The sequence below is a fragment of the Antennarius striatus genome, chromosome 3 (genome assembly GCF_040054535.1).
Source record: "Antennarius striatus isolate MH-2024 chromosome 3, ASM4005453v1, whole genome shotgun sequence".
In the NCBI taxonomy this organism is placed as follows: domain Eukaryota; kingdom Metazoa; phylum Chordata; class Actinopteri; order Lophiiformes; family Antennariidae; genus Antennarius; species Antennarius striatus.
Genome location: NC_090778.1, coordinates 5,451,536 through 5,476,446, shown reverse-complemented (window position 1 = coordinate 5,476,446; position 24,911 = coordinate 5,451,536). Strand labels below are relative to the sequence as shown.

The window sequence follows — 24,911 nt, the reverse complement described above, 5'->3', positions numbered from 1 at the left end:
TTATGATATTAAATGTGATATAGTTATTATATGAAAGCTCAAATATTACAGACGTTCAGCTTGGTTAAGCAGGAAAGGAAAATAATTATAAAACAATCTCTGCCACACATCGTTGCTGCTGCTATCTCCCAACAGCACTCATTTCTTTTTCTTGTGCACATTTTAGACATTTGGACATTTGAGAAAGCCTGGCAACTAATCATAGGGCCAAATAATGTCAAAATAACGTTAAGTGCATCACACTACCTGTTTAGTATTTTATGGGTCTGGCCTGTGCTTCCTTTATTAAATCTTCAGGCCTTGTAGAAGCTAATAATGTGTGAACTGCCAAGCAATTGAATACCTTCTCAAAATCTATTAAAGTGTCCTCCTTGAAGGGTCACAAATATAACACAATGTTTAATTGCCGCTGTCAGCAAAGAGCTCCCCATTAAGGCTTTTTTTTTTTCTTTACTGAAAATAGCCTTACTTAAGGCTTGACCCACAAACATTAGGTCTCTGAAAGACAAATCTAAAATGTTCAAGCAGAGAAAATCATTTATAGAGCTGATGAACTGACAAAATGCAGTGAATTGTTATCATGCAAGTCAAAATTGAATACAGCTCTTTATTAAATTAGCACAGAATGTAAAGATATGTGATATACTTACATGTAATGTACTTCATTTTGAGGACATTAATACAAGACGTGCTCTTTATAAATTTTTGCCTCCAATACAAAATACATTTTCCAGTGTTACGAGGGTTAATGCAGAGCTAAAATGTAATGCAGCATTAGGGTGATGAATATTACATGTCCTGGCTTAATGATGAAAGTTAGTTTCACTTAGCTAGTTGAAAAGACTGCAGCTTATTGTTTATAGCCATCAGCTGCTAGCTCTCAGCAAAATTAAACCAGCCTTTTAATGATCTAATGGAGGGTTTAAAGGAAGAGGAAGAAGATTCGCTTTTATTTACTCTCTGATTTGAATTATTAATATTTATTATTTGTGTGTTATTGTGTAACATTGAATTGTTCCTGATATAATCTGATAAGGTTTTACTGAATTCACCCAATAAATAAAACCTCATAACTTAAAAAAAAAAACATCAACATTAATGCTCTCTGTTCTAGATGGTACAGATACAGATTCCTTATGTCTTCTGCATTCATTCCAAACTGGCACATTTACCAGGATTTGTAGGTACATATGAAATGAACAAAAAGGAGCAATAACATCAGACGCGAATGAGGGCAATGTAGCTCAAACATCGTGCATCCTTACCTGCTTTTGCCGTTTTCAATTTACTAACTGATTTGTTACTGTCGACACTTACTTCACTGTCATCCCACTGTTTTTTCCATGTCAACGCATCAGGACAGATTGATGCTTCATGGTCAGACGTAGCTGTGGTAGCATAAATGGAGCTTAGGTCAGCAAAGGAATTTTTACAGGTTTTTTCAGATCAGATTTTTTTCAGAAATTTACCAATTAATTAGTTGTTATTTAGTGTTTTCTCCAACACTAAATGTGAGCTAGTTGGAAGTTATCAAGACCTTTTGTTGTTTTAAGCAACATTTCAATGAGCTCTAACCACCAGTGAATGTATGGCACCGACTCGTTTTCAGTAATTAATTATTTAAATATTGAAGTCATTCATTCGATTTTTGTTCTTGTATTAATTTGTGCATGCTAATACAAGAACAAAAACCGAATGAATTTGTGCATGCTCACAAGCCAGTGTCTTATTGTGCCGGTCCCAAGCCTGGATAAATGCAGAGGGTTGTGTCAGGAAGGGCATTTGGCGTAAAACTTTTGCCAAAACAAAGATGCGGATCAAACCTATGACTTCCATACCGGATCAGTCGAGGCCCGGGTTAACAACGACCGCCATCGGCGCTGTTGACCTACAGGGCACCGGTGGAAATTGGACTACTGTAGGTTGAAGAAGGAGAGGAGGAAAGTGTATTCGCATGAAGAGAGACAAGAGGAACACCAAGAGTATAGGACTAAGAGTAGGGACTTTGAATGTTGGAACTATGGCAGGAAAAGGTAGAGAGTTGGTTGACATGATGCAGAGGAGGAAGGTAGACATACTGTGTGTCCAGAAGACCAGGTGGAAAGGTAGCAAGGATAGAAGTTTAGGAGCAGGGTTCAAGTTGTTCTATCATGGTGTAGATGGGAAGAGAAATGGAGTAGGAGTTATCTTGAAGGAGGAGTTTGTCAGGAATGTCCTGGAGGTACGGAAGCCTATTGACAGGTGCCAGTAGTGTGATGGGAAGATGGAAAGAGTACATTGAAGAGTTGATGAACGTGGAAAATGAGAGAGAACAAAGACTAGAAGAGGTGACTGTTGTGGACCAGGATGTAGCAAATATTAGTCAGGATGAAATGAGGAGGGCACTGAAGAGGATGAAGAGTGGAAAGGCAGTCGGTCCTGATGATATACCTGTAGAGGTATGGAAGTGTCTAGGAGAGGAGGCGGTAGAGTTTCTGACTGGGTTGTTAAACAGGATCGTAGATAGTGAGAAGATACCTGAGGAATAGAGGAGAAGTGTGCTGGTGCCCATTTTTAAGAAAAAGGGAGATGTGCAGAGTTATGGCAACTACAGAGGAATAAAGCTGATGAGCCATACAATGAAGTTATGGGAGAGAGTAGTGGAAGCTAGACTAAGGGCATTTGTGAGCAGCAGTATGGTTTCATGCCAAAAAAGAGTACTACAGATGCAGTATTTGCTTTGAGGATGTTGATAGAGAAGTACAGAGAAGGCCAGAGGGAGCTGCAATGTGTTTTTGTAGATCTGGAGAAAGCTAATGACAGGGTGCCCAGAGAGGAACTGTGGAATTGTATGAGGAAGTCTGGAGTGGCAGAGAAGTATGTTAGAGCAGTGCAGGACATGTATGAGGATTGTAAGACTGTGGTGAGGTGTGCTGTAGGTGTGACAGGGGAGTTCAAGGTGGAGGTGGGACTGCATCAGGGATCAGCTCTGGGCCCCTTATTGTTGCTATGGTGATGGACAGGCTGACAGACGAGGTTAGACAGGAATCTCCATGGACTATGATGTTTGCAGATGACATTGTGATCTGTAGTGAGAGCAGGGAACAGGTGGAGGAGAAGCTAGAGAGGTGGAGGTTTGTCCTGGAAAGGATAGGAATGAAGGTTAGCCGCAGTAAGACAGAGTACATGTGTGTGAATGAGAGGGACCCAAGTGGAAGAGTGAGGTTACAGGGAGAAGAGATCAAGAAGGTGGAGGATTCTAAGTACTTAGGGTCAACAGTCCAGAGCAATGGAGAGTGTGGAAAAGAGGTGAAGAAGCGTGTCCAGGCAGGATGGAACGGGTGGAGGAAAGTGTCAGGTGTGATGTGTGATAGAAGAGTTTCAGCTAAAATGAAAGGAAAGGTGTACAAAACTGTGGTGAGACCAGCGATGTTGTTTGGTCTAGAGACAGTGTCACTGAAGAAAAGACAGGAGACAGAGCTGGAGGTAGCAGAAATGAAGATGCTGAGGTTCTCTTTGGGAGTGACCAGGAAGGATAGGATCAGGAATGAGTACATCAGAGGGACAGCACATGTTAGAGGTTTGGAGATAAAGTCAGAGAGGCCAGACTGAGATGGTTTGGACATGTCCAGAGGAGATATAGTGAATATATTGGTAGAAGGATGTTGAGTTTTGAACTGCCAGGCAGGAGGCCTAGAGGAAGACCAAAGAGGAGGTTTATGGATGTAATGAGGGAGGACATGAGGGTAGTTGGTGTGAGAGAAGAGGATGCAACGGACATGGTTGGAGGCAGTTGATTCACTGTGGCGACCCCTGAAGGGAAAAGCCGAGGAAGGAAAAGAAGATTAATTTGTGCATGCTTTTTTTTTTTTTTTTGCAGAAGTCTAGGGCAAACCTGTGTAACAAAAACAGACGCTAACACAGCTTCAAAGACTCAGTCTGGGTTAACTTTCTCCCTCAATAATTGGTTCATATTGGAATCAATACAATTACGGCAGTTCAATGATTGCGTAGTGAGCACTCTGCAGCAGCTTGGCAATTGTTATCTGATTTATCGCAGTAATGAGAAGTTATTACACACCTACACACACACGCACACACACACGCACACACACACGCACACACGCACGCACACACACATATATGTATATCACAGGCACAAGTTGTTTGACTGAGGGTTATGAGTGTTACAGTAATGATAAGACCACTTGTTGTCCGCCTCCAGTGAGCAATGTACAGAGAAAGAGCCAACACAAAGAAATGACTGCACATCCCGTCTGTCACTATCTGCCCATGATTCTCCCACTCCTCCCTCTTCCTTCCTGCTATTTCTCCTCTCTTTTCTTCACTGCTGCTCGCTGTCTTCTTCCATTGCTTCCTGTGTCTATTCGGACTTTCTTTTAGGGATGTTCTTTATCTGAAATCCTCCCTCTTACATTATCATTTATTCCATGAAACGTCACTGATACAATTTTTACAAAATGTAAGTCACATTGCGGGCAGCACTGTGATCAGTTTATAGGGTTGTGCTGAGCTTTTTTTCTTGCTGTAGGTTGGATAAAGCGACATAAGACGATTATAATGAATGAAAGACTGAATGAATGAATGAATGAATAAATAAATAATTCACCTTGCACCAACATTTATAAGATTTTACAATGTTGCACATATTCAAAAATCTGTGGCATGTGCACTATATTAAAGTTTCTGGCATTTAGAATAAGTTAAGATCCAGCTATCTGTCCATGCATTTTCTTGTAGATGAGAGGATTGTAATTGCTGCTTATTCCCCAAGCAGGTCAGGGGTCTGCTGGAGCCTTTCTCGACTGGCTATAATTAATTATCTTATTGGCTAATGGTCAAGGCAGACTACATTTTTATGTATGCCTGTTTTATATAATCCTTCATTTTAATGTGTGTCTCTGATAGAAATTTTAAAGAGATGCACAGATGTACAACATCACAAACACAGGAGACTGAACTTTTATGATCTCACTCACAAGCATTTGAACCTCACTCGACTTGTTGGCAGCGTTGTATCTGAATGTATTCTTAATATGTAAGCACAAAAAATTAAGAATTATTGAAACTATTGACTGTCTATTGGTTGTAAATACCAAAAATAAATGCTCTCTACCATGATCACCGTGAGATACTATTAACAAAGTTAATTTCTACAATTTATTTGCTACACAAAATCCCTAAAGTGTATCAAAACAGAGACCAGGGAGTTGAGATGTAATTTTGATGTGAGGCAGAGGACATTTATTCTAGCAGATGTGTCTTTACAGACTATGATTCATTAACTGTAGAGCAGCTAGTAGTTGATTTACTGCTGCCTGATATTTTTGCACATTGCCTTATTTGTTGGGAGCAAACAAATAGTGAATCTCCAGGGTTATATAATGAAGTAGAGAGCGCCTTGTGACTAATGATAATCTCTTGGGAACAAATTAGAGGTAGTAATAAACTGCTGGTGTTGCTATGGTTGATCTTATCTTAAAAAAATGCCTTAGTGCAATAGTTAAAAACACAGATGAGACAGGTAATAATTCACAGCCACAGATTCTAATCATTAATTCAGTTAATAAATCTTAACCATTATTACGGCGACCTTGGAAATTCTATGAGAATTAAATGTCAGCTTTCTGTGGTCAGTGTGAAGTTGTTGTTTTTTTAAGTTTATTGTGGTGCCTTGTCAGTGAAATATAATTATATTGCAGATTAATTATCGGCCCCTTTTGCTCAGAGTGTGTGTTACACACACCAAGACTAGTCCGTGCTGGCTCTATTCCTGCCTATTGCACCTTGCAGCATATATTTCCCCTCACCCACATTATTCCTGGGTCCCTTTTCATCTGTCCTCAATAATAAAGGTATAAGAAGACAAAAAATGTAATTGAAAAAAATTTTTCATTGAAGAATTGTAAATGAGCTAAAGAGAAAAGTCAGTACAGCAGAGTTAGCTTAAGTGTAGTCTATTGCCTGTTGGTGTTGATTTCAATCCAGCCGTGTAAATCTGCATTTACTGCCGCAGCTTTCTGCCTATAATGGTCAACGCAATTATTACTAATGGTGTGGAAACTTCTCAGTAAACACACTTCAAATTTAGGACCTGAGTCCATACAGCCAAGGTTCAGCCATGTGCATCGTAGTCATTAAAAAAGCAGCTACTGTGTATTATTTGAAAGCATTTTTTAAAGGAAGTAGGGACATAAAGTGAGGAAGAATGTCCACATTTTTGAATTTGCTTCTCCCTACATGCTCTAATAGAGCATTGTGGATGAGTGCAATGGAGTAGTGCTTTATGCAAGTACACAATGGTGCTCTTTCTAACCAATCTTAGATCCTTTAAACAGTGTTATAATCATAAGGGAACCATGCTGCAGTGAGGACCTCGTGCTTTCTACCTACCAGTAAAAGCACTTTTGATGCGGTCCACTCAAACACACTGCTGCCAAGGTCGGAATTTTCCCTGCAACACATGGATGGCTCACTTTATGTCCCATACAACCAAATGAACTCTGTCTCATATTTTATGTATTTTACATATATTTATATTTGTTCCGTATTGTAATTCTTGTTGTAATTCTTGTTGTTGTTTGCCTGTTGGGTGGATAAAAATGCAGCTTCTTTTATTGTGTGACTAATGCATTCAGATCAAGTTCTTTTTCTTTCCCTCTCCTAAAAGGTACCATTGTCCATCTGTACCTACATTCGTAGCTCAATACAACTTGCCTTTGTCCTTTCTTTTCTTTTTTACATGGTCTCTTGCTTCCCCTAAAATGTGTTCATCACATAATTGATTCCTTTTTTTTACATTTTTTACAATTTTATTCATAATATAATGACTTTCAGGTCCGGCTGCTCATATTCATTATTAGAGGTTATGTTTCTATTCACATCAGCACAAATAGTTTTCCTTTGGGGGGGGGGGTGGAGGGATCTGTGTCCTTGGACAAAAATTTTCTTGCATAGTATTGAAATATGCTTGTAAAATGTTAATGTGGTTGTTGCCATAGTTTCAACAGCTAGTGGACAAAAGTGCAGACACTCCAGACAACTATCAGAATGATAATAAGGAAAGATTTTCATATGATGCCGCGTGGTTATTTTTCTCTGGTTTATGACCAGTAATGAAAATGATGTGTTTTCAGAACGTATTTGAAATGGTCCAAAGGCGAACATCTTGCCCACATCAAACCTGTCTGTGTCTTTTCTGCAGATTGAATGGCCTGCCCCACAGGACAAGAAGAGAGAATGTGTTGCCAAGGGGAAGAACAACCAGGTAAAGGGGGAATTCAGCTGACAAGGGTCAGAGTTGTTGGGGTTTCCTGTCATGCTCACTGGTGTCACAGCAGTATTTTTAAGAGAGTGATTTACTTTACTGAGCTGCGTTTTGTCAAGTCAGTGTTGGATCTCAAACTGAAAGCTTTCCAGTCATTACATTAACACACAGTGCATTTCCCAAACAGAGTTTGGATCAGCAAGTTTTACTCTGATTCAATTCAGCTGTGAAAAATGCTGAACCTTAGGCTACATTCTTTCCCGTTAAATACAGTAGAACACTGACGAAGAAATGCACTTTTACTGCTTGATAATTACCTTTCAGTAATTAACACTCAACAAATTATTTAGTGATTTTTTTTTTCTCTTTTCAGTCAGTCCTATAAATAATGAACTGCAGAGTTCCTACATATTGTTGGTTACTTTGTGCATCATGCGTTGAGCAGCAGAGCTTTAAATTTGGTTTTAGTTTAACGTAATAAAAGTGCACGTTGGTAAAATCCATAATTCCTTTTTGCTAAGAATCAGCATTGAAGCAGTTATGATATTTTGTTGCAAATCACAGCATACAGTTGTGTAGCATATAGACTGGAGAGTGTGGTTACCAGGTAACCAGGCACTGTCCACAAAACACTGTTGAAAAAAACTGTAGCTTCAATATCCACTCTGTTCGTCACTGAGTTTTTACCAAGTCATTTAGCACATTTGTAAACACAGCTTGTGAATTGGTCCCAGTTTTGCACTTTAGACTCAACAAGAGAGAGAGAGAGAGAGAGAGAGAGAGATGTTGCTCACTGCTAAGGCTGCATAATGTACGTTTGCACTAAGTCTCATTTAGTATTTTATAGAAACACACAGCTTTAGAAAATGGAGCTAAAACTTATTGCAGAAGAGTAACTTTGGAAAGTGAAAGCTAAACACTTCACATGGGTGCAATAGTTGTAAAAATACTTTAACTGAAATGGACTTCAAAGGAAAAACACAAGAAATGAGTCTACAAGGAGCTTCATAAACATGTTAGTATTTTCATACAGATATTAAAACTTAATATGCATTCAGAATTCACTCTGAAGGTCAGTGCTTTGGGGTCTGACCTTTGGGGTCTGTGTGATGCCCCCTAATTTGAATAGTTTTGTATGAAATTTAGTGATTAAAAATGAAATAATTATTATTCTGTATAACAGTAATGAAAACATATGCTTATATATGCTGTAAATAGTAGGAATTGGCGTACTCTGCAGGAACGGCCATATGGTGTTTGGACTGCCTGTCCTTATATTTAATGATTCGTCGCTTTATGTGATTGTGTAGTCAGGGGGCTTGAAAGCGACCCGTCTGCCAGACAGATCTCCTCCTGATTATCCACACTGATTGCAGGAGCTGTAACAATGAATTTTAAAGCCATCATTTTCCTTGTATTACAGCCATGAGATACGGATATTATTTTCCTGCTGCAAAGGCAACATCACTGAATTATTCATCCCTCTAGCATCATGTGTAAGCATCTGATTCCAATTTCATTCAGAGAGCTTTTTTTGTTCGCCGCAGTTTAGATTAAACGCCATTTTCCCTAAAACACTGAATATATTATACTGTTAATTACACACATTATTTCAGGGCATTGCCTTTTTGTTCATTTTAAAGGCTATTTAGATAATGTGGTGTCATCACCGCAACATCTGTTAAGTAATGTCCTCAATGGGATATGGAGCACTTGTATAGCTGTGTTTAATTTCTCCAACATCACAAACAGAACTAAAAACACATAAAAACACTAAGGTGAAGTACTGCAAGGCTGCAGATTTTTGCAGAGTCTTTAAAAAAATGAAAAATTGCACCAATTGTTTCAGTGGTCATCTTATTTCATACATTAGAAATAAAAAGACAATATCAGTGAATATGATATATTAGCAATGTTACTGGTATATTTCAGGTAAATGGGGATTTAACAGAAGTCACATTGAAGCGTTTGAATCTCAGAGGATGTTTGCACGCTGGCAGACTTCACGGTCGAACAGGCTGATAGCTCCTTTAACCGTATTCTAATTCCTCCTTTCTCCTTCACAGACCGAGTGCTTCAACTACATCCGATTCCTGCAGAACTACAACCACACACACCTCTACACCTGCGGCACCTACGCATTCCAGCCAAAGTGCACCCTTGTGGTACGTGTGCTTTTGCGTGTACGTATGTGTTAGGGTAAGTAGGTGTGTGTGCATGTGTGTGTGTGTGCGTGCGTGCATGTGTGTGTTTGTGTGCGTGTGTGTGTTTGGATGTGACGCTGATGAGACTGGACAACATGGCGAAGGGCATCGCTATGGTTCTTCAAATGGACAGACACAGCTTGCAGCTGTGTCATGTAAGTCATTACGCGTTGTAAGTCAGAATACACACTCACCAGGAGCCACCTGTGTTCTCCCTCTGTTCTTGTGTGTCTGCTCGCAGAACGCGGATTATTTCACCCTCAACACTGCCGCCCTGGACGATGGCAAGGGTAAATGCCCTTATGACCCTGCCAAAGGACATACTGGCCTGATAGTGGGTGAGTGAAAGTTTGCTTTTGTGTCAGTATGAACTCATACTAGATATACTTGTTTGCAAGTACTGCATTTACTAACCTTTTTAAGAAATGACAAAACACAAGTTTTAAAATGCTCAAGTTTCTGAACAGTTGTAAACGATAATTTAAGGATAATTCTAAACTGAAAAATTCATGATTGGCCATTAACATATCAACGCCCAGCAGAGAGTTTGCTCCTTTGTATTTGCGACATTCAAGTGAACAGCACCAGGTTTTTACAGCTCTAGCCGAACCATAAAATGTCCATCATATTTCTACAAACCGCAGCATTTCCCATCTGTTTTGCAGCCATACGAGTGCACTGGGACTCCAGAAGTCCAATTCAACTTTGCATGCTACATTCACTTCATCATGAACAGCCCCTCTGAGTCTTCAGGCACCCATTTTTTCCATCTATTTTGTGTTTCCCAGCTGAGCCACTGACCTTCTCTCATTGTGAGCCCGGACAATTGTGGCTGAAAAATAAAATTAAACCAAGCCTTGCATTTCGTTTCTGCAGATAAGGAGTTATACTCGGCAACTCTCAACAACTTCCTGGGTACAGAGCCAGTCATTCTGAGGAACCTGGGCCAGCAGCACTACAGCATGAAGAGCGAATATTTACCTGCTTGGCTCAACGGTAAGTAAGGAAGTTGATATGATAAAGGGAATGAATAAGAAACACAAGGCAGGGACAGAGGGATAGAAAATAACATCAAACTTTTTTAATAGTCTTTTATCCATACTGATATATTTATTTGGCTGTTTTTTGAAAAAAGTTTCACAGTACCCATTTCTATGTCTCTTGAAAACACAAACAGATTAGCTAATCAACCTTATGGTGGAAAAAATGAATGAAAATAGACGAAGCAATTAAAAAATAGTTTTGTTTATGAGCAAGCAACACCAAGATTCTGAGTTGATGCTTGAGAAAAATACAAACAATTAGAAGAAAAACAAGGAAGTCAGAGACATCCCGTGACATCCATGAATCCAAAATTTTACCCTGACCTACTTTCATAGATAAAAGCAGCAGTTTTGATCTATGGTCTCACTCACACTGGCCTTTTCCCTCGTCATTCTATCTTATCCGGTACCTGAGTGTACAAAAGATGAAATTTGCAAAGGATGCAAAGATATTTGGTGGACGAACGAGCGAACGAACGAACACAGGAACGCTGACAATTACAATACATCATCGCTTTAAAGCGGGATGTAATAAGTATTCAAATAAGACTTTCATAAAAGAATAATAAGAGCCAGAAACATGCAAAGAACAAGAGAACAAGGAATGACTTGCAGGAAATGAAGCACAGGAGTGTTCTCCGCAACAGCGATGGATCATTATCTTTTTTGGGGCAGGAAATGGGGAAAAGAGTGAGTCACTTGGAGAGAAATTAAAGGGAGAGAAGAGGATGAAGTCACGGTAGGAAAATGGGTGATGAAAGAGTAGACATTAGGAGTGGTGATGAAAAGATAGAGGGAGAGGTGAGGGGAATGAAGAATGGAGCCAGAGGAAGGAAGGACATACAGATGAGGTTTGGACCCATGTGTCCGTTTATTATTCATAGTGACACAGAGCTTTTATTAAAAGATAGAGTAAGACCAATGAAGCCCGCCTCACCTTAATTTAAGCAGTTTCTGCCAGCTTATTAACGTTTGATTGGATAGTTTCTATGAATTATGGCTTAAAATTGTACTTTGGAGGTTTTCCCACAAAAAAAAGAGTCTGTCCTCCCAAAACATTGTATCCTTGTGATTTATTAAAGTACTTTTGCATAAAAACATTTAAATTTTAATCCCCCGGCAGCCCGAGTCAAAAAATGTCTTCAAAAAAAACAAAAAACCCCACACCATTCACAACATAATGAGGACTGGATATGGAGAGAATGTGACCAAAAAGGGGAAAGATGGGAGGAAGTGAGAAACACAAAATGGACTGCTAATAGGGAGCGCTGGAGAGACAGAGAGCGAGAAATGACTGAGGGAGAGATAAGAGGGAAGGGTGATGATAAAGAATGGAGAGCTGAGAACAGGCGGGGGGGGGGAACGAGATTGAGGTGTCAAGCGTGTGCGTGTTTGTGTGTGTGTGCGTGCGTGTGTTTGCGTGTGTGTGTGGGAGACGGAGAGAGAAAATACACACCATTCTACTCTTTTGTGTTGTGCACAGAGCCTGACTTCGTGGGTTCGGCTCTGGTGAGGGAGAGCAGTGGCAGCAAAGAGGGAGACGATGACAAGATCTACTTCTTCTTCAGCGAGCGAGCGCTGGAGCTGGACTGTGACACCGAGCTCACGGTTGCCAGGGTGGCCCGAGTCTGTAAAGTAATTCTGAAGTCCATGCACAAAGATGGAGAACAGATTCACCTGGATATATCCCAAAACTGACTTATTGTTACTGGGTGTAATGATTGTGTGGAGCTTTATGAATGACAAACCTGAGGGAGCTAATTTTTTTAATTAAATTATTTTATTTTTTATGAATGAAAATAAATAAATAAATAAAAAGAGCTGGATGACAAACCTGAGGGAGTTAATTGAAGCACTAATCAAACTGTAAAGTGGCTGTAATAGTGCGCAGGGACAGATTTGTAACCAAAAAACAAGTTTTGACTGTAAAATCATGGTTTCATGCGAGCCCAGCTTGTAATCGGCTGTTTCCTGTTTGCTCCAGCTGCTTTGACAGCTGCTCGAGAGCATTTACCGTACAAAATGTGACGCACTAGTTGAAAACAGTTTTTGACTCACAGGTTTTCAACAAGAGATGCTTTTGTAAGTTGGCAACCAGTAGAGCTGTTTACAGCTATATTTCAGGTACAGTATAACGCTGATAAATCACTCTCGCAATGGCCTCGCGTTACTTACATAGCAGAGTGAACAGAATGACATTTTATTTTTACGTTCCAACAACTCTTGTTCTGCTGTAAATTGGATTCTCTTGCCAGGGAAACAAACTGCCAAAAGGAGAGGACACAGAATTCTGTGTAGCTAAAACAGGAAGTTTTGCTTAAACATGGACAAACAGGGGGTTTAAAACATTAGAACCGTTCTTTTTTTTTCTTTTTTTTTAATCTCGCAGTCTCCATTGATCGAATCGTGATTCAAGTCTGAAACAGCAATCGTTTAAAATGCCCTACTTGCATACGGCAGCGTAGTACAAATATATTAAGCACTGGTTTGTTAACAATGTGTTATATGAAGTCAATTACATTGTCATCGAGCTATTTTGTAATTAATGCATTCATTTGTTTAATTAAGGACCCTGTTAGTATAATTGATTGGGTTTGAGATACTGCAGTGATTAAGGCCAGATAAGAGAGATGCTTGTTGTTGAAGTGAAAAATCTATCTGTGAGTCTCTGAATTGCAATTCTTTTCATTTTGTACAATTTTGGTGATATTTTAAATACAGTGCGCATTTGCACATCAACAATTGCAACTCCACCTCATCGCGGATTTTTAGCAGGCAGTCACGCGATACCGTACGCGCATTCTATTGGCTGACGGCATCCCTAAGTGCGCTCCATTCCGTCAGTCTCAGACTTTCGTGAGACACAAAAGTGCTTTAAACAGTCGATAAGAGTGGGAAAATGTAATACAGATAGAAGGTGGTTTAATATCAGTATGGGAAGGGTTCATAAAAGCTTAAATTACCATAAATAATAAGATAAATAGATCGCGATCTCGATCGCGGATTCCTCAATCACGTGTGGTTCCTGGAACGCATTAACCGCAAAGACCAAGGGAACACTGTAATACAACTGAGACTTAGTGTCCTGTTCCACATGCAACAGCGAGATATGAGCAAGATTTGAGCTGAAAAACACAGACAGATTGTGAGCACTCTGAGGAGATGTGTGCCTTTAACTGGAAAATATATCATACGCTGTTTTATGGAAGTGCACTTTAACGTCTTCACTGTGATGAACAATAAAGCTCTATGAATGAAATTGGAAGCAGATGCTTACACGTGATGTGTACCAGCGCAGTGATTAATTAAGGTGATTGTGCCGATAGTCGTATTGCAGGAGAAGCTGAAAGTCTCACCGCCGTATTATGAGCATTTGCATTTTTTAAATTCCTTTTTTTACAGCTTCTGTAGTCACTGAGTATAATAAGATTGAGAGGTAGCAGACATTTTTCTACCGAGCCCACAGCGTACACCATAAAGAGATTGCTCATCAATATACCTGCAAATTATTATTTTAATCTTTATCATGGATGCCAAACACCATGCATGTACAGGGACACTATTTGGAACCCGTGACGTGAAACAACACGCAACGTAAGCAGCAGCAGACGCATAACAGGGCGAGAATTTGAGCAGAAAAAAGAGGTTCTGACCTCTTCAAGCTGGTTCCATCTCACTCATGTGTGATGTGTGTGTCATATGGAGGTAGAGCCAGCAGTAATGTGTGTATGCGGATCGTAAACGGTTTCCAAACTGCTGTTATGACTTGACATAATAATATCTCCTCACTGGGTTTAAACTGAGGGATGAAGTGACAGCAGAACTGAAATGAAACCAGTCTGTGAGGATCAAAGGCTACACACAGTTCACACACCCAGACTGACAATGAGCTCCAATGCAAATGAACTGATACTATTACAGACACTGATATCATTGCACACAGTAGATATGTCTTCTCACTGACTTGTTATTCAAGTCGAGTTTGAAGCCTTGCTTTCTTCATTTGTTAGGCTGCATTTCTTATTTTTACCTTTATTTTATTTTATTTTTATTAGTATTTCTTATTTAAATTCTATCTGTAATTTATTATTTTAAGTATCTGTCTTGGTCAACTTTTTGTTGGTAATAAATCTGCTTCAACTTGACGTGACTCGTAATATATTATACTATTATCAGCCATTAATGAGACCTCTCCTCTCTCAGGGGGATTTGGGTGGTACGAGGACCCTCCAGAAGAAGTGGACCACCTTCCAAAAGGCCCGACTAGAATGCTCCCTCCCCGAGCGCCATGTCTCCTTCAACAACCTGAGGGCCGTCTTCACTCTGCCAGGCCAGGACTGGCGGGGAACCACCTTCTACGGCATCTTCCACGCCCAGTGGTGAGTCGTCGCAAGCATTGTCATGTATCAGAGATTTATCGCAGATAAATGTGAGTTAATTAATACATGTGCCATCTGTGGGCTGGGTGAGACTCCACATCACTTTGCCAGCATGTCAGATGCTCAGCTTCTTATTAAAATCGCAGGTCAGCCAGTCACTCTGATAAGACAGCTCTATTTATCCAATGATGTGTTCACTTATGCATAACAAGCTTTCACTGACTGGCCCGTGAGTTTATGTGAGTAATTTATTTCTTTTAGTGGTGGTTATAGGTCACCTTGTTGTACCTGCTTTCACTGATTCTTTCAACTACTAGAAACAAAAACAAGGTGAAAACACTATTTTCATAAGAAATAAAACATTGCGTTGTCAGTTATACAGCGTTACCCGACAGAAACACCTGATGAAAACAACCCATTGAATAAAGGCAAAACAAGAATTATGTCTGCACTGTAAAGATTTTTTATTTATTTTTTCTTTTGTTTACATTTAAATCTTAATTAAATAAGTTTTTAAAAATCAACACCAATTAATTCAGATGAAATAAATAAGTTTTATGACCTTGTGCATTATCACATGCACTTTCAATGTTATGACCCACAACTTTATATATTCTTAGGAACAAATATTCATCATTCATCATTTTTCAATTTTATAAGCCAAAGGCTTTTTGTTGGCCTGATCAGACTCCAAAAGAGATAGAAAGAAACTCTATTGGTGACTGTTGGTCAAAATAAGTTTTTCTTGTATTGCCTTGTTTTTTTCTGATGTTACCAACCAGATAATGTGACAGTCAGTTCACACAGAGTATCTAGAGGGGTGTTTACAATACCAATGTGGTTCTGATAAGGGATTGTGACTTTATTATTACATGTCATTTATTTAACCAGGTGAAATTGCCATTGACATCAGAAATATCTTTTCCACTAATGAACTGGTCAAGACAGCCCCGTAGAAATGAGGACACCAGTGAGCCGACCCTGCAGTTAAACATAATACTCTAGAAATGAATAATTGCAAGGCAATCATGGACTAGTCCAATTTTAAAAGCAATCACTTTGACCAATAGTCCTTTTTCTAAATCCTTCATAGACCTAAATCTCCCCAATAATGAGTTCTAACAGCTCTAGGTATTCCTGATGATCATTCCTGGAAGAAGGACCAGCAGCTCTATGTAATTGTGTTCTGACTAACATATTCTAATATATAGCTGTAATGTGTTACTTAATTAAAATAAAGACTAAGGAGAGAGGGCAGAAGGTTTCCTGTGACAGTGATGTTACAGACACCACACTTTTTGTATTCTTTAGTATATAATATCAAATAAAAAAGTGAACCAGTTTTCAAAACTTCCAGCTTTATGTATTCATCCAGAACCTCCAACAACCCCACCCTGTCTCGGTGTGACTCACTGGGAATTCCTTAAAGCTTCTTGGCTTCGATAGAGATAACATTAAGATAATTGGACATTATGTAAATGATCATTTGGAATGCAAAACCCTAATCTCCGCGAATGGACTAGCTTTTTAACTGGCTAAGACATCAGTGCTGTCCTTTGGCTTTAACATTCACCTTATAAAATCTGTGGCAGTGCTGCAAGTTAACACACCGTACCAAACTGGAAAAGCACTCCGTTAATGGACACAGACTATTCCTTCTTTTTGCACCATTTATAAATTGAAAATTTTAGCACATTCAGTTTAAGGCTGACTTTGCAAGACATTGCAAGGGGAACTTTCATTTCATACTTCCAGCATACCTCCAGTACAGTACATTGTGCTGCTAAAGAGCCAATCTGAACTTGAATTTTTATTCATTAGGGTGAAATATTTGATTTGTCTCGAAGAAGAAGAAATGTACTTTAATAATCCGCTTGGGGAAATTAGATTTTCCATTCATGGTCTATATGTGTTTCACACGCATACAGTATATATATTTCTGTACAGGCCCGGACACACACACAAGGGGCCTGTCGGCATGCGATATATAGTGAGAGGTAGAGTGGGGAGGTGAACTGGCACCTCCCACTGTCAGTTCACACTCCCAATTTTTTCCCCCCGACATGTCAGTGTTTCATCTTGAGGGATATCGTAAAAAAAAAAAAAAGATGTTTTTATTCCAGTGAATGTGATGTGATTTAATGGGTCATGCATCAATATCAATTTCAATCCCTCTTTGTGGAGTTAGAAAATCCGACACCATTGATGTTCGCATTAAATGAACTGATTGATTCCAGTGGCCTATCAAAGAAGGAATTGCTTGAACATCAATTTCATCACTCTGCTTTACCACAGAAAGAGCGGTGATGTGTCACATGTAATCATTTCAGCTCCCTCAGAAACGGATGGTTTATGTGGACTAAATGTTTTCTCTAAATATTTACTCCACTGTGAATGCACAGAAAATAATGGTTGCATACACATCTGCTATCCATGTTAAGTCTTGTGTAGATGATGATGATAGATACAGATAGATGTCACACGGGACCAGTAGTTCACAAAGTTTGGAAAGTTTGGACTGTTTTAAGTTGCTATATTTCCCCATATTCTGTTTTGTACACTTTATATTTGTACATGTTTGTCTGGTTTTACAAAAGTCAGAAGTTATTTGCTGTTGAGGAGACACATTTTCCAAAAGTAGATGGCAGGCAATTTATCTGCTGATGTTTATTGCATCGCATCACTGATCTGCTGCCTTGCCCCCATGTTTCAGGGGGGACGTGGACGTGTCGGCGGTGTGCCAGTACCAGATCGGTGATGTGAAGAAGGTGTTCGAAGGATCCTACAAAGAGTACAGGGAGGCATCCCAGAGGTGGGGACGCTACACCGGTGCTTTCCCTGTCCCACGGCCTGGATCGGTAAGACACTAAGAGCCACAGACTGGCAAAAATTTATTCTATGTTTCTGCTTTTTATCAGCCACACCAACTGTGGAGAGATGATTGGGCAAAGGAGGTTCGTGACAGAGAAAGAGAAGGAAGTAAAAAGCAATGTTTCGGGTATTATTGCTCGGGAAATTGAAAAGTTTACAACTCTTAAGAACCAAAACACTATGAAAGGAACGATGCTGGGTGAAATGACAGAAAGCAGAGGAAAGGCAGTGATGACAGGCGGAAGTAAGAGTGAGAGACGGAGAGGACGAGAGTGGAGTCATCTAAAAACCACCTTGCCCTGCCAACCCGTGCCAGCTGCAGCTAAATACTTTCCTCCTCCTTCTCCTTCTCGGCCATCTCATACTTCCCTTCATCTTCTCCTCCACTTCTTTCCTCTTTTCCATTTCCCATCCATTTCCCTCCATCCTCTGTGCTGCAGTGTATCACTAACTCAGACCGGGAGAGTGGCTACAACAGCTCTTTGCAGCTGCCTGATGCCACACTCAACTTTGCCAAGAAGCATCCGCTGATGGAGGACAAAGCACTGGCTCGCCCCCTGTTGCTCACCAAAGGTGTCAACTTCACAAGACTGGCAGTGGATCGGGTTAACGCCCTGGACCAGAGAGCGTACAACATGCTCTTCATTGGCACAGGTACAACTTGCATTTAACCTTGGTTAACAATAGAAAAATAGTATGGATACAAAATAAACTTTCCTCGGTGAACTTCAATGCCTGTTTTTGTAATATTTGTCCGGTACGAGGCATAAGTCTGGATGTTGTGCTACAGAAAGTGCATTTGGTTTATTTCCACCCGGCTGAGCTGAGTATTTCACATTTTGGTGCATGGAGTATGACCGTATTCTCACAGTCATCTCTGTACTCTCTTACTCTCCTGAGAATTCTCTGAATTTGCAACTTTCCAACTCCAAAATGCTGAGCCAGTCTTTGAACTCCAGTGCATTCTTCCTCGTGTGGATGAAGAGCATCAATGGTCTCAATCAGTGTCAATGTCCTCCTCTCCACTTTTGCTTCTTCAATTAATATTCTGTTTTCTTACTTTATGATCGCTATTCATATGCATTCCCAGGCCTAGAGAAACTATTAAGATCATAACATGTAAAGTGGTCAGCAGTAAAGGTGTATGACATTTGGAATACAGCAAGAAACCTGCAAGAAACCTTTAAGTTTTCAGCAATATAACTGCATAAAGGATCAGTGTTTTGGTCCCTACATTAAAACATCTTGCCCAGCATGTTTTTGATGGTTTCATATTTCATCACACCTGATGAAACATTTGACTTGGAAGCCCAGGTGTGTCATAAGCAGCACTGGGTTTAAACTTTTCTCTTGAACTTTCATTTATATTTTTAAAAAAAAGTTCCAGTCGTGCAGGTTTTGATTTCCTTCAGACACTGAAGAAAATATTTTTTTCTGGCATATATAAGCTTTGGAGTCATCTACATAAAAATGGAAAGACATGCCTTTTTTTTATATATCAACCCTAATGGGAGATGAAAAAGTATTCAAAGAATATCCCAGGAACAGAACCATGAGGGACTCCAATAGGGAGCCAGTCAATGGATGAAGCACTGTGACCTAGGCTTCCAGTGAAACTTCTCCCTGGCAGACAAGGCCTGTGTGTGTGTGTGTGTGTGTGTGTGTGTGTGTGTGTGTGTGTGTGTGTGTGTGTGTGTGTGTGTGTGTGTGTGTGTGTGTGTGTGTGTGTGTGTGTGTGTGTGTGTGTGTGTGTGTGTGCGTGTGCGCGTGCGCGTGCGCGTGTGTGTGCGTCCGTGCATGTTTCTGTGTGTGTGTGCATGGCTGTACTTACATAGCTGTGTTTCTTGCTGACCAGATTAGATACTGTTGCATGTTTGCTGTTTGGACTTCTGTGTAATATTTGTCCTGCACCTCCTTTGGCAGAGACTTCCACTATGGACAGAAAGCAACACACTGTTAGTCATAACACAACCACACACTGACAGGCTGTCTAATGCTGACATGAGCAGAAACACATGAACAAACACTAATGAATCCACCCTGACAATAAAGGTTCATTTATGCTTAAACATGCAGATGAATGCACACAGAGCCTTCCATCCAAACTCAGTCTTCATTTTGTTGATATTTGTTCATACATTTTAAAGTATATGCAAAAGTGTTTGAAGTTTCTGGATAAGAGTAGCAGCATTTGTGATGTAGCTCATGAAATAAAATGCAGAAGAAATGAGATGGCATTGCAAATTTGAGTGGTCTCAAAGATCCAGAATTCAAACTCTGTTACCTTCGGTCCCAGAAATACATACACACTCCCTCGGCGCTGGGAGGATTGAAGTCGATAAATGGCCTTTGGTCCTTCAAGAACATCCATGAATGCATTTAGAGGCTTCTAGATGTATGGATAGTTGTGATTCTGATTCTTCACATGACACCTTAAACACATGAGAGCTCAGTTTAACACAGTGTAGAGAGAAGCCAAATGATGCACAACGTGTGTCAGATTTAACCTTGTCTGTGCTGTGGTTGATATTAATATTCACAAGTGATCCGACTCCTGATTCACGCAGAGATGTTTGCAGTGAATGACACACACATGAAATTGAACAAATGAATAGAAGATTGTGATTAAATCATGATTCCAAATTAGAAATAGAAAAAAGTTTATTAAGGATGACTGGTGTACAAAGGAATTCCTTGGAGGATCCGCAACATAAATGTTAGTTAAATACACATTAGACGGTGGAAACAAAGTGTGAGACTTTCAATTACCGCAATCATTCATGTGAGTGTCACTTACAGAATTCCAACACTGTCCATGATGTGTTGCTGATTAGGGTTAGGGTTAGGGATCCCCACCACTGGGATATGTGAAGTCTGAATGTACAAACAGAACAGGTGATTAAACTATCTGCAAAGATGTCACAGGTCCACAACAGGACAGGGTTACCTCTCCTCAGAATTTACACTTGGAAAAAGAAAATTCACTTCAAGAACATGGATTGATGGATGGATGGATGGATGGATGGATGAACCTACTGTTTGTGGAGCAGCAGCAGAAAAAATTGTCAACAATTGGTGCAGTTAGGGTTTTTGAGGGAGGCCAGTAACCCTCCAGGGGCTGTGGAAGAGCAGCAGGAGGCTGGTGATCAGTCACTTCTGCTGGGAAGGTCTCTCTAAGCCACTGATCCAGCATGTTGTGTTGTTCCAGGGCAGGAGGGTTACTGATGGCCACTGATGTTGGGTCACCCACTGTAAAACGCTCATACATCATGTTCTGAGGTAGAGTGTGACATCCACTGTTCCCTGCTCCAACATTTGGTTGGCTGCGTCTGATATACCGAACTGAGAACCTTCTCCATCCTGCCTCTTAGCTGTTCCAGGAGCAGTGTGGAGCATAGGAGGTGAAGGAAAGAGTGTATCATTAGGTTGTCCAGAGGAGTTAACTGTCTGCATTGGATTTGTGGTAGAAACTGCAGAAATTCTTCAGTCACTTTGACCAAATACCAGTAATACGCAAAGATACAAAAGTTGGCTCATTCGGGAATATTTTGTACATTCCATTACATTTATATGACACCTACAGTTAAATCGTGTTTGGACTTTACAAATAAAAGATGTCATTGGTTAAGAAAGAATGGCTCAGGTGGACAGAAAGTTCTAATTCTAATTATGTTTGTTACATGTAAAAGACTTTGACTTGATTATTGAAGCACTCAGATGTTCTGGTTGTAGCATTGATCTAATGTATAAAAGATGGATATGTGGAGGGGCACATTTATTATAATGTTGTTTATATATTACAATTATTAACAGATGATAATTATACTACATCAGGACAGGCTGAACTGAGAAGGATTTGTCACAATGTTTAGTTCAAACCAACTTTCTGAATGTTTTCACTAATGACAAATAACTGAAACATAATGAGTTCTCTGTAACACATCAGCTGTAACCATATTTCTCAAAATTAAGACAAAAGTCTTGACATATTCCAATTTATGTGTGATAAATATAAATTATATGAAAGTTTAACTGAAGTAAATTAGGAGGAAAAGTTAACTTGGTTTACAAATTGTACATCAGTAGCACAAGAGTACCTGTAATTACTTACTGTACTGGTTGCGAGTTGGTTGACATCAACAATTTTTTTAACTTCCTTTGCCATGATTGTTTATTTCAATGTTTCGAATGTGTTGGTCATATAAAAGTGAAATATGCAGGTTTGCAATCAATTAGTTTTCCTTCTAAATTTGCTCTTATCATTTAGTATTAATGCAAAAATACCATGCTGTAATATCCTACAGTTTGTTAGGGCTTTATGGGCTTTATCTTGCATTGCAAAATATGACAAGTTCCTGTTATTTATATTTTATGAAGTGATGTTGTCTATGCAGAAGGACAGTAGCGGTACATCCTAGTTAAACCGTCTTTCTTCAACTCCCCGACTGTGTGTGTGTGTGTGTGTGTGTGTGTGTGTGTGTGTGTGTGTGTGTGTGTGTGTGTGTGTGTGTGTGTGTGTGTGTGTGTGTGTGTGTGTGTGTGTGTGTGTGTCCAGGGGAGTTTCATACATTATTTGTTGAAGACATGAGAGCTTGCAGGCTGTGGCAGCAGACAGGGACAGTTGCTGGTATTAGCTATGGTGGTACAAAACATCATGCCATCTGGCTGGACTTCAGCTGGGTTTCAAATAAGCATTTAATTTGCATGCTGAGATCCATCTCCATGCATCAAAGGAAACATCTACATATGCATGACTTAATTAATATCTCCAGTCAGTAGCCATCGGGCACATAGGCAGGTGTCTGTTGGCATTTATCTGGAGTCGACCTGCATTCCCACAGCCTCAATCTTGAATAACAGAGATTTGACAGTGGATTCTAAGGAATGGGAATTTAAATGCAGCGCCTCTCATGAATGAAGGGAGACTCAACTACTTACCATTCAGAGCACTGCAGCAGCAGCAGAGTGACTGTGGCAGGGCTTCTCTGCTGGCAACCAGGGATGGACACATGCAGTGGACACACCAACACACACATGGTCACACACGAGTAACACAAATTGATATGCACACAGATAGACATGCTCACACTCTCGGAGCCAAGAGCAGTCATCCCCTCTTGTCGTGCTTCACAGCACAAACTCAACAGGCCCCTTGGCAAACACGTGCTCGTGGTGCCAATTGGGCTGCAGGCTTGATTAGCTATTAGCTGCAGCATAGCGACAACCGATGTGAGAAGAGAGAGGGAGCGCTTGTCGAGACCATTTTTCAGAAAAAGAAGGGTATGGGATTGAGGGATTAGCCAGTGCCTGTCCCTGCTGCCGCAAGAGGCAAGTATAATGATATGCCTACTGCCTGCTGTACGTGTGTGTGTGTGTGTGTGTGTGTGTGTGGGTGGGTGGGTGTGTGTGTGTGTTTGTGTGTGTCCATGCATGTGTGCATGCTTGTAAGCGTGTGTGTGTGTGTGTGTGTGTGTGTGTGTGTGTGTGTGTGTGTGTGTGTGTGTGTGTGTGTGTGTGTGTGTGTGTGTGTGTGTAAGCATGCATTTATTTATTTCTCTAAATCCTCCTGTTGGCTACTGGTTTAGTTTTTCGTATTATCCATGACAGCCACTTCATAAGAAGGGCCACACATGAAAAGCACCTGTCAGCATGGAGTACTATTCCGTGCAGACACAGACACACACACACACACACACATACGCATACGGACATGGACACACACACACACACACACACACACACTAATATCAAGGTCACCCCACAAGCTGTGCCTTTCATCACTAGAGATTTAACATCGTCCACAATGTCCTGAAGGAGCACAGGAACTCCTCTTCATCTTCCTCCACCATCAGCTTTCCACACACGACTAAAAAATGTCTTCAGATATTGCTGATAATGTCACTCAAAGTCTTAAAAGGCCAATATCAGCATCTGTGCTCTTTTACAATCACATGTAGTTAGAATAACTTATTTCTGGACTGCACACAGCTCACTAATTCGTGTTATTTTCTGGCAGGAGATGTGCTCATTTTTTTGTCTCGGCTGCAGAATAGAGTAAAATTTTTGTGCAGCTGCCACTCACATTTCACAATTTGAAATTATTGAAAGTTGCTGTAGCTACTGCATAAATTACAGTACAGATACTGAATCTATATGGCTGTGTTCTAGTTCCATGTTTGTTTGTTTTTGCTATTTGCAGTTTGTCTTTGTCATGACTCAAGTGAAGCACCTTATATAGTATGAATGTTATAATGTGTTTCAGTGTTCAATCAAAATGTAGCATTTAACTGTAGAAGAATCATTTTAGGTTACTTTCTTTGGCATCATATGGCACAGCATGAATTAACAGCAACGGAAGTTGTAGATGCTACGTATATGGTGATTTTTAAACTGTGTTTCATTATTCTGAAAAAGTATCGTGGCCTCGAAATATCATGTTTGTATAAATCTAACTAGTATTCCATCCGAAGTGTATTATATTAATATTTAAATAAATAACAGTGCAGTTCTCAGTACATCTTGAAGTATTTGTCAGTGATATTTATGAGCTGCTCTGCTGTCAGGTTGGTGATTATTACCTAGCTTCGCTTTGGAAGGAATGTGTTTCAATGTGTTTTCACACATTCCACGAAAAAAATACACGCCATTTATCGAAAGCTTTATACAAAAGTGTTTAAGTGAGCTGAATCCTTTCCCCCTTCTTTTTCTTGTTTACGACAGGAGAAGGCTGGTTGCAAAGGGTGTTGATTCTGGGCTCTGAGACACACGTGATAGAGGAGATCCAACTGTTCGAGACGGCCCAGCCGGTGGACAGCCTGACCATCTCCCACTCCAAGGTAAAGGGAAAAAGGAAGCTGTTTTGATAAATTTGTTTTTCCAGAAAATATGGCACAAGGAATTGAATTCTCAGCGTGGGAAAAGGGTTGTTTTTCTCATGAGGGGTTTGCGAAAAATATGGTATTACCACCAGGGTTAGCTTGAATTGGGCTGCCTGTTTAACAGAAAGGCTACATTTCATTTGAGGATATGACTTTCAAAAAAATGGATGTTTAACACATTGAAAAGACTTAATTTAAAGATTACATACATGTAGTTGTGACCATTCTGACCAGGAGACGCAATGGCGTTGAAATCTTGATTGCTGCAT

The 24,911-nt window shown here is 40.0% G+C and overlaps 1 protein-coding gene across 4 annotated transcripts in view; it reads left to right on the top strand.

Moving 5' to 3' along the window:
* The window catches only part of sema4c (sema domain, immunoglobulin domain (Ig), transmembrane domain (TM) and short cytoplasmic domain, (semaphorin) 4C), a 95,144-nt gene that overhangs the window by 62,968 nt on the left and 7,265 nt on the right, over nucleotides 1-24,911 (top strand). For all 4 annotated transcript variants that reach the window (XM_068310847.1, XM_068310845.1, XM_068310848.1 and 1 more), the window contains exons 5-13: nucleotides 7,205-7,267; nucleotides 9,334-9,432; nucleotides 9,713-9,809; nucleotides 10,348-10,467; nucleotides 11,998-12,149; nucleotides 14,718-14,893; nucleotides 17,607-17,751; nucleotides 18,205-18,418; nucleotides 24,485-24,600. In XM_068310847.1, coding sequence (XP_068166948.1) covers nucleotides 7,205-7,267; nucleotides 9,334-9,432; nucleotides 9,713-9,809; nucleotides 10,348-10,467; nucleotides 11,998-12,149; nucleotides 14,718-14,893; nucleotides 17,607-17,751; nucleotides 18,205-18,418; nucleotides 24,485-24,600 — 1,182 coding nt within the window. The remainder of the gene's footprint in view (nucleotides 1-7,204; nucleotides 7,268-9,333; nucleotides 9,433-9,712; nucleotides 9,810-10,347; nucleotides 10,468-11,997; nucleotides 12,150-14,717; nucleotides 14,894-17,606; nucleotides 17,752-18,204; nucleotides 18,419-24,484; nucleotides 24,601-24,911) is intronic.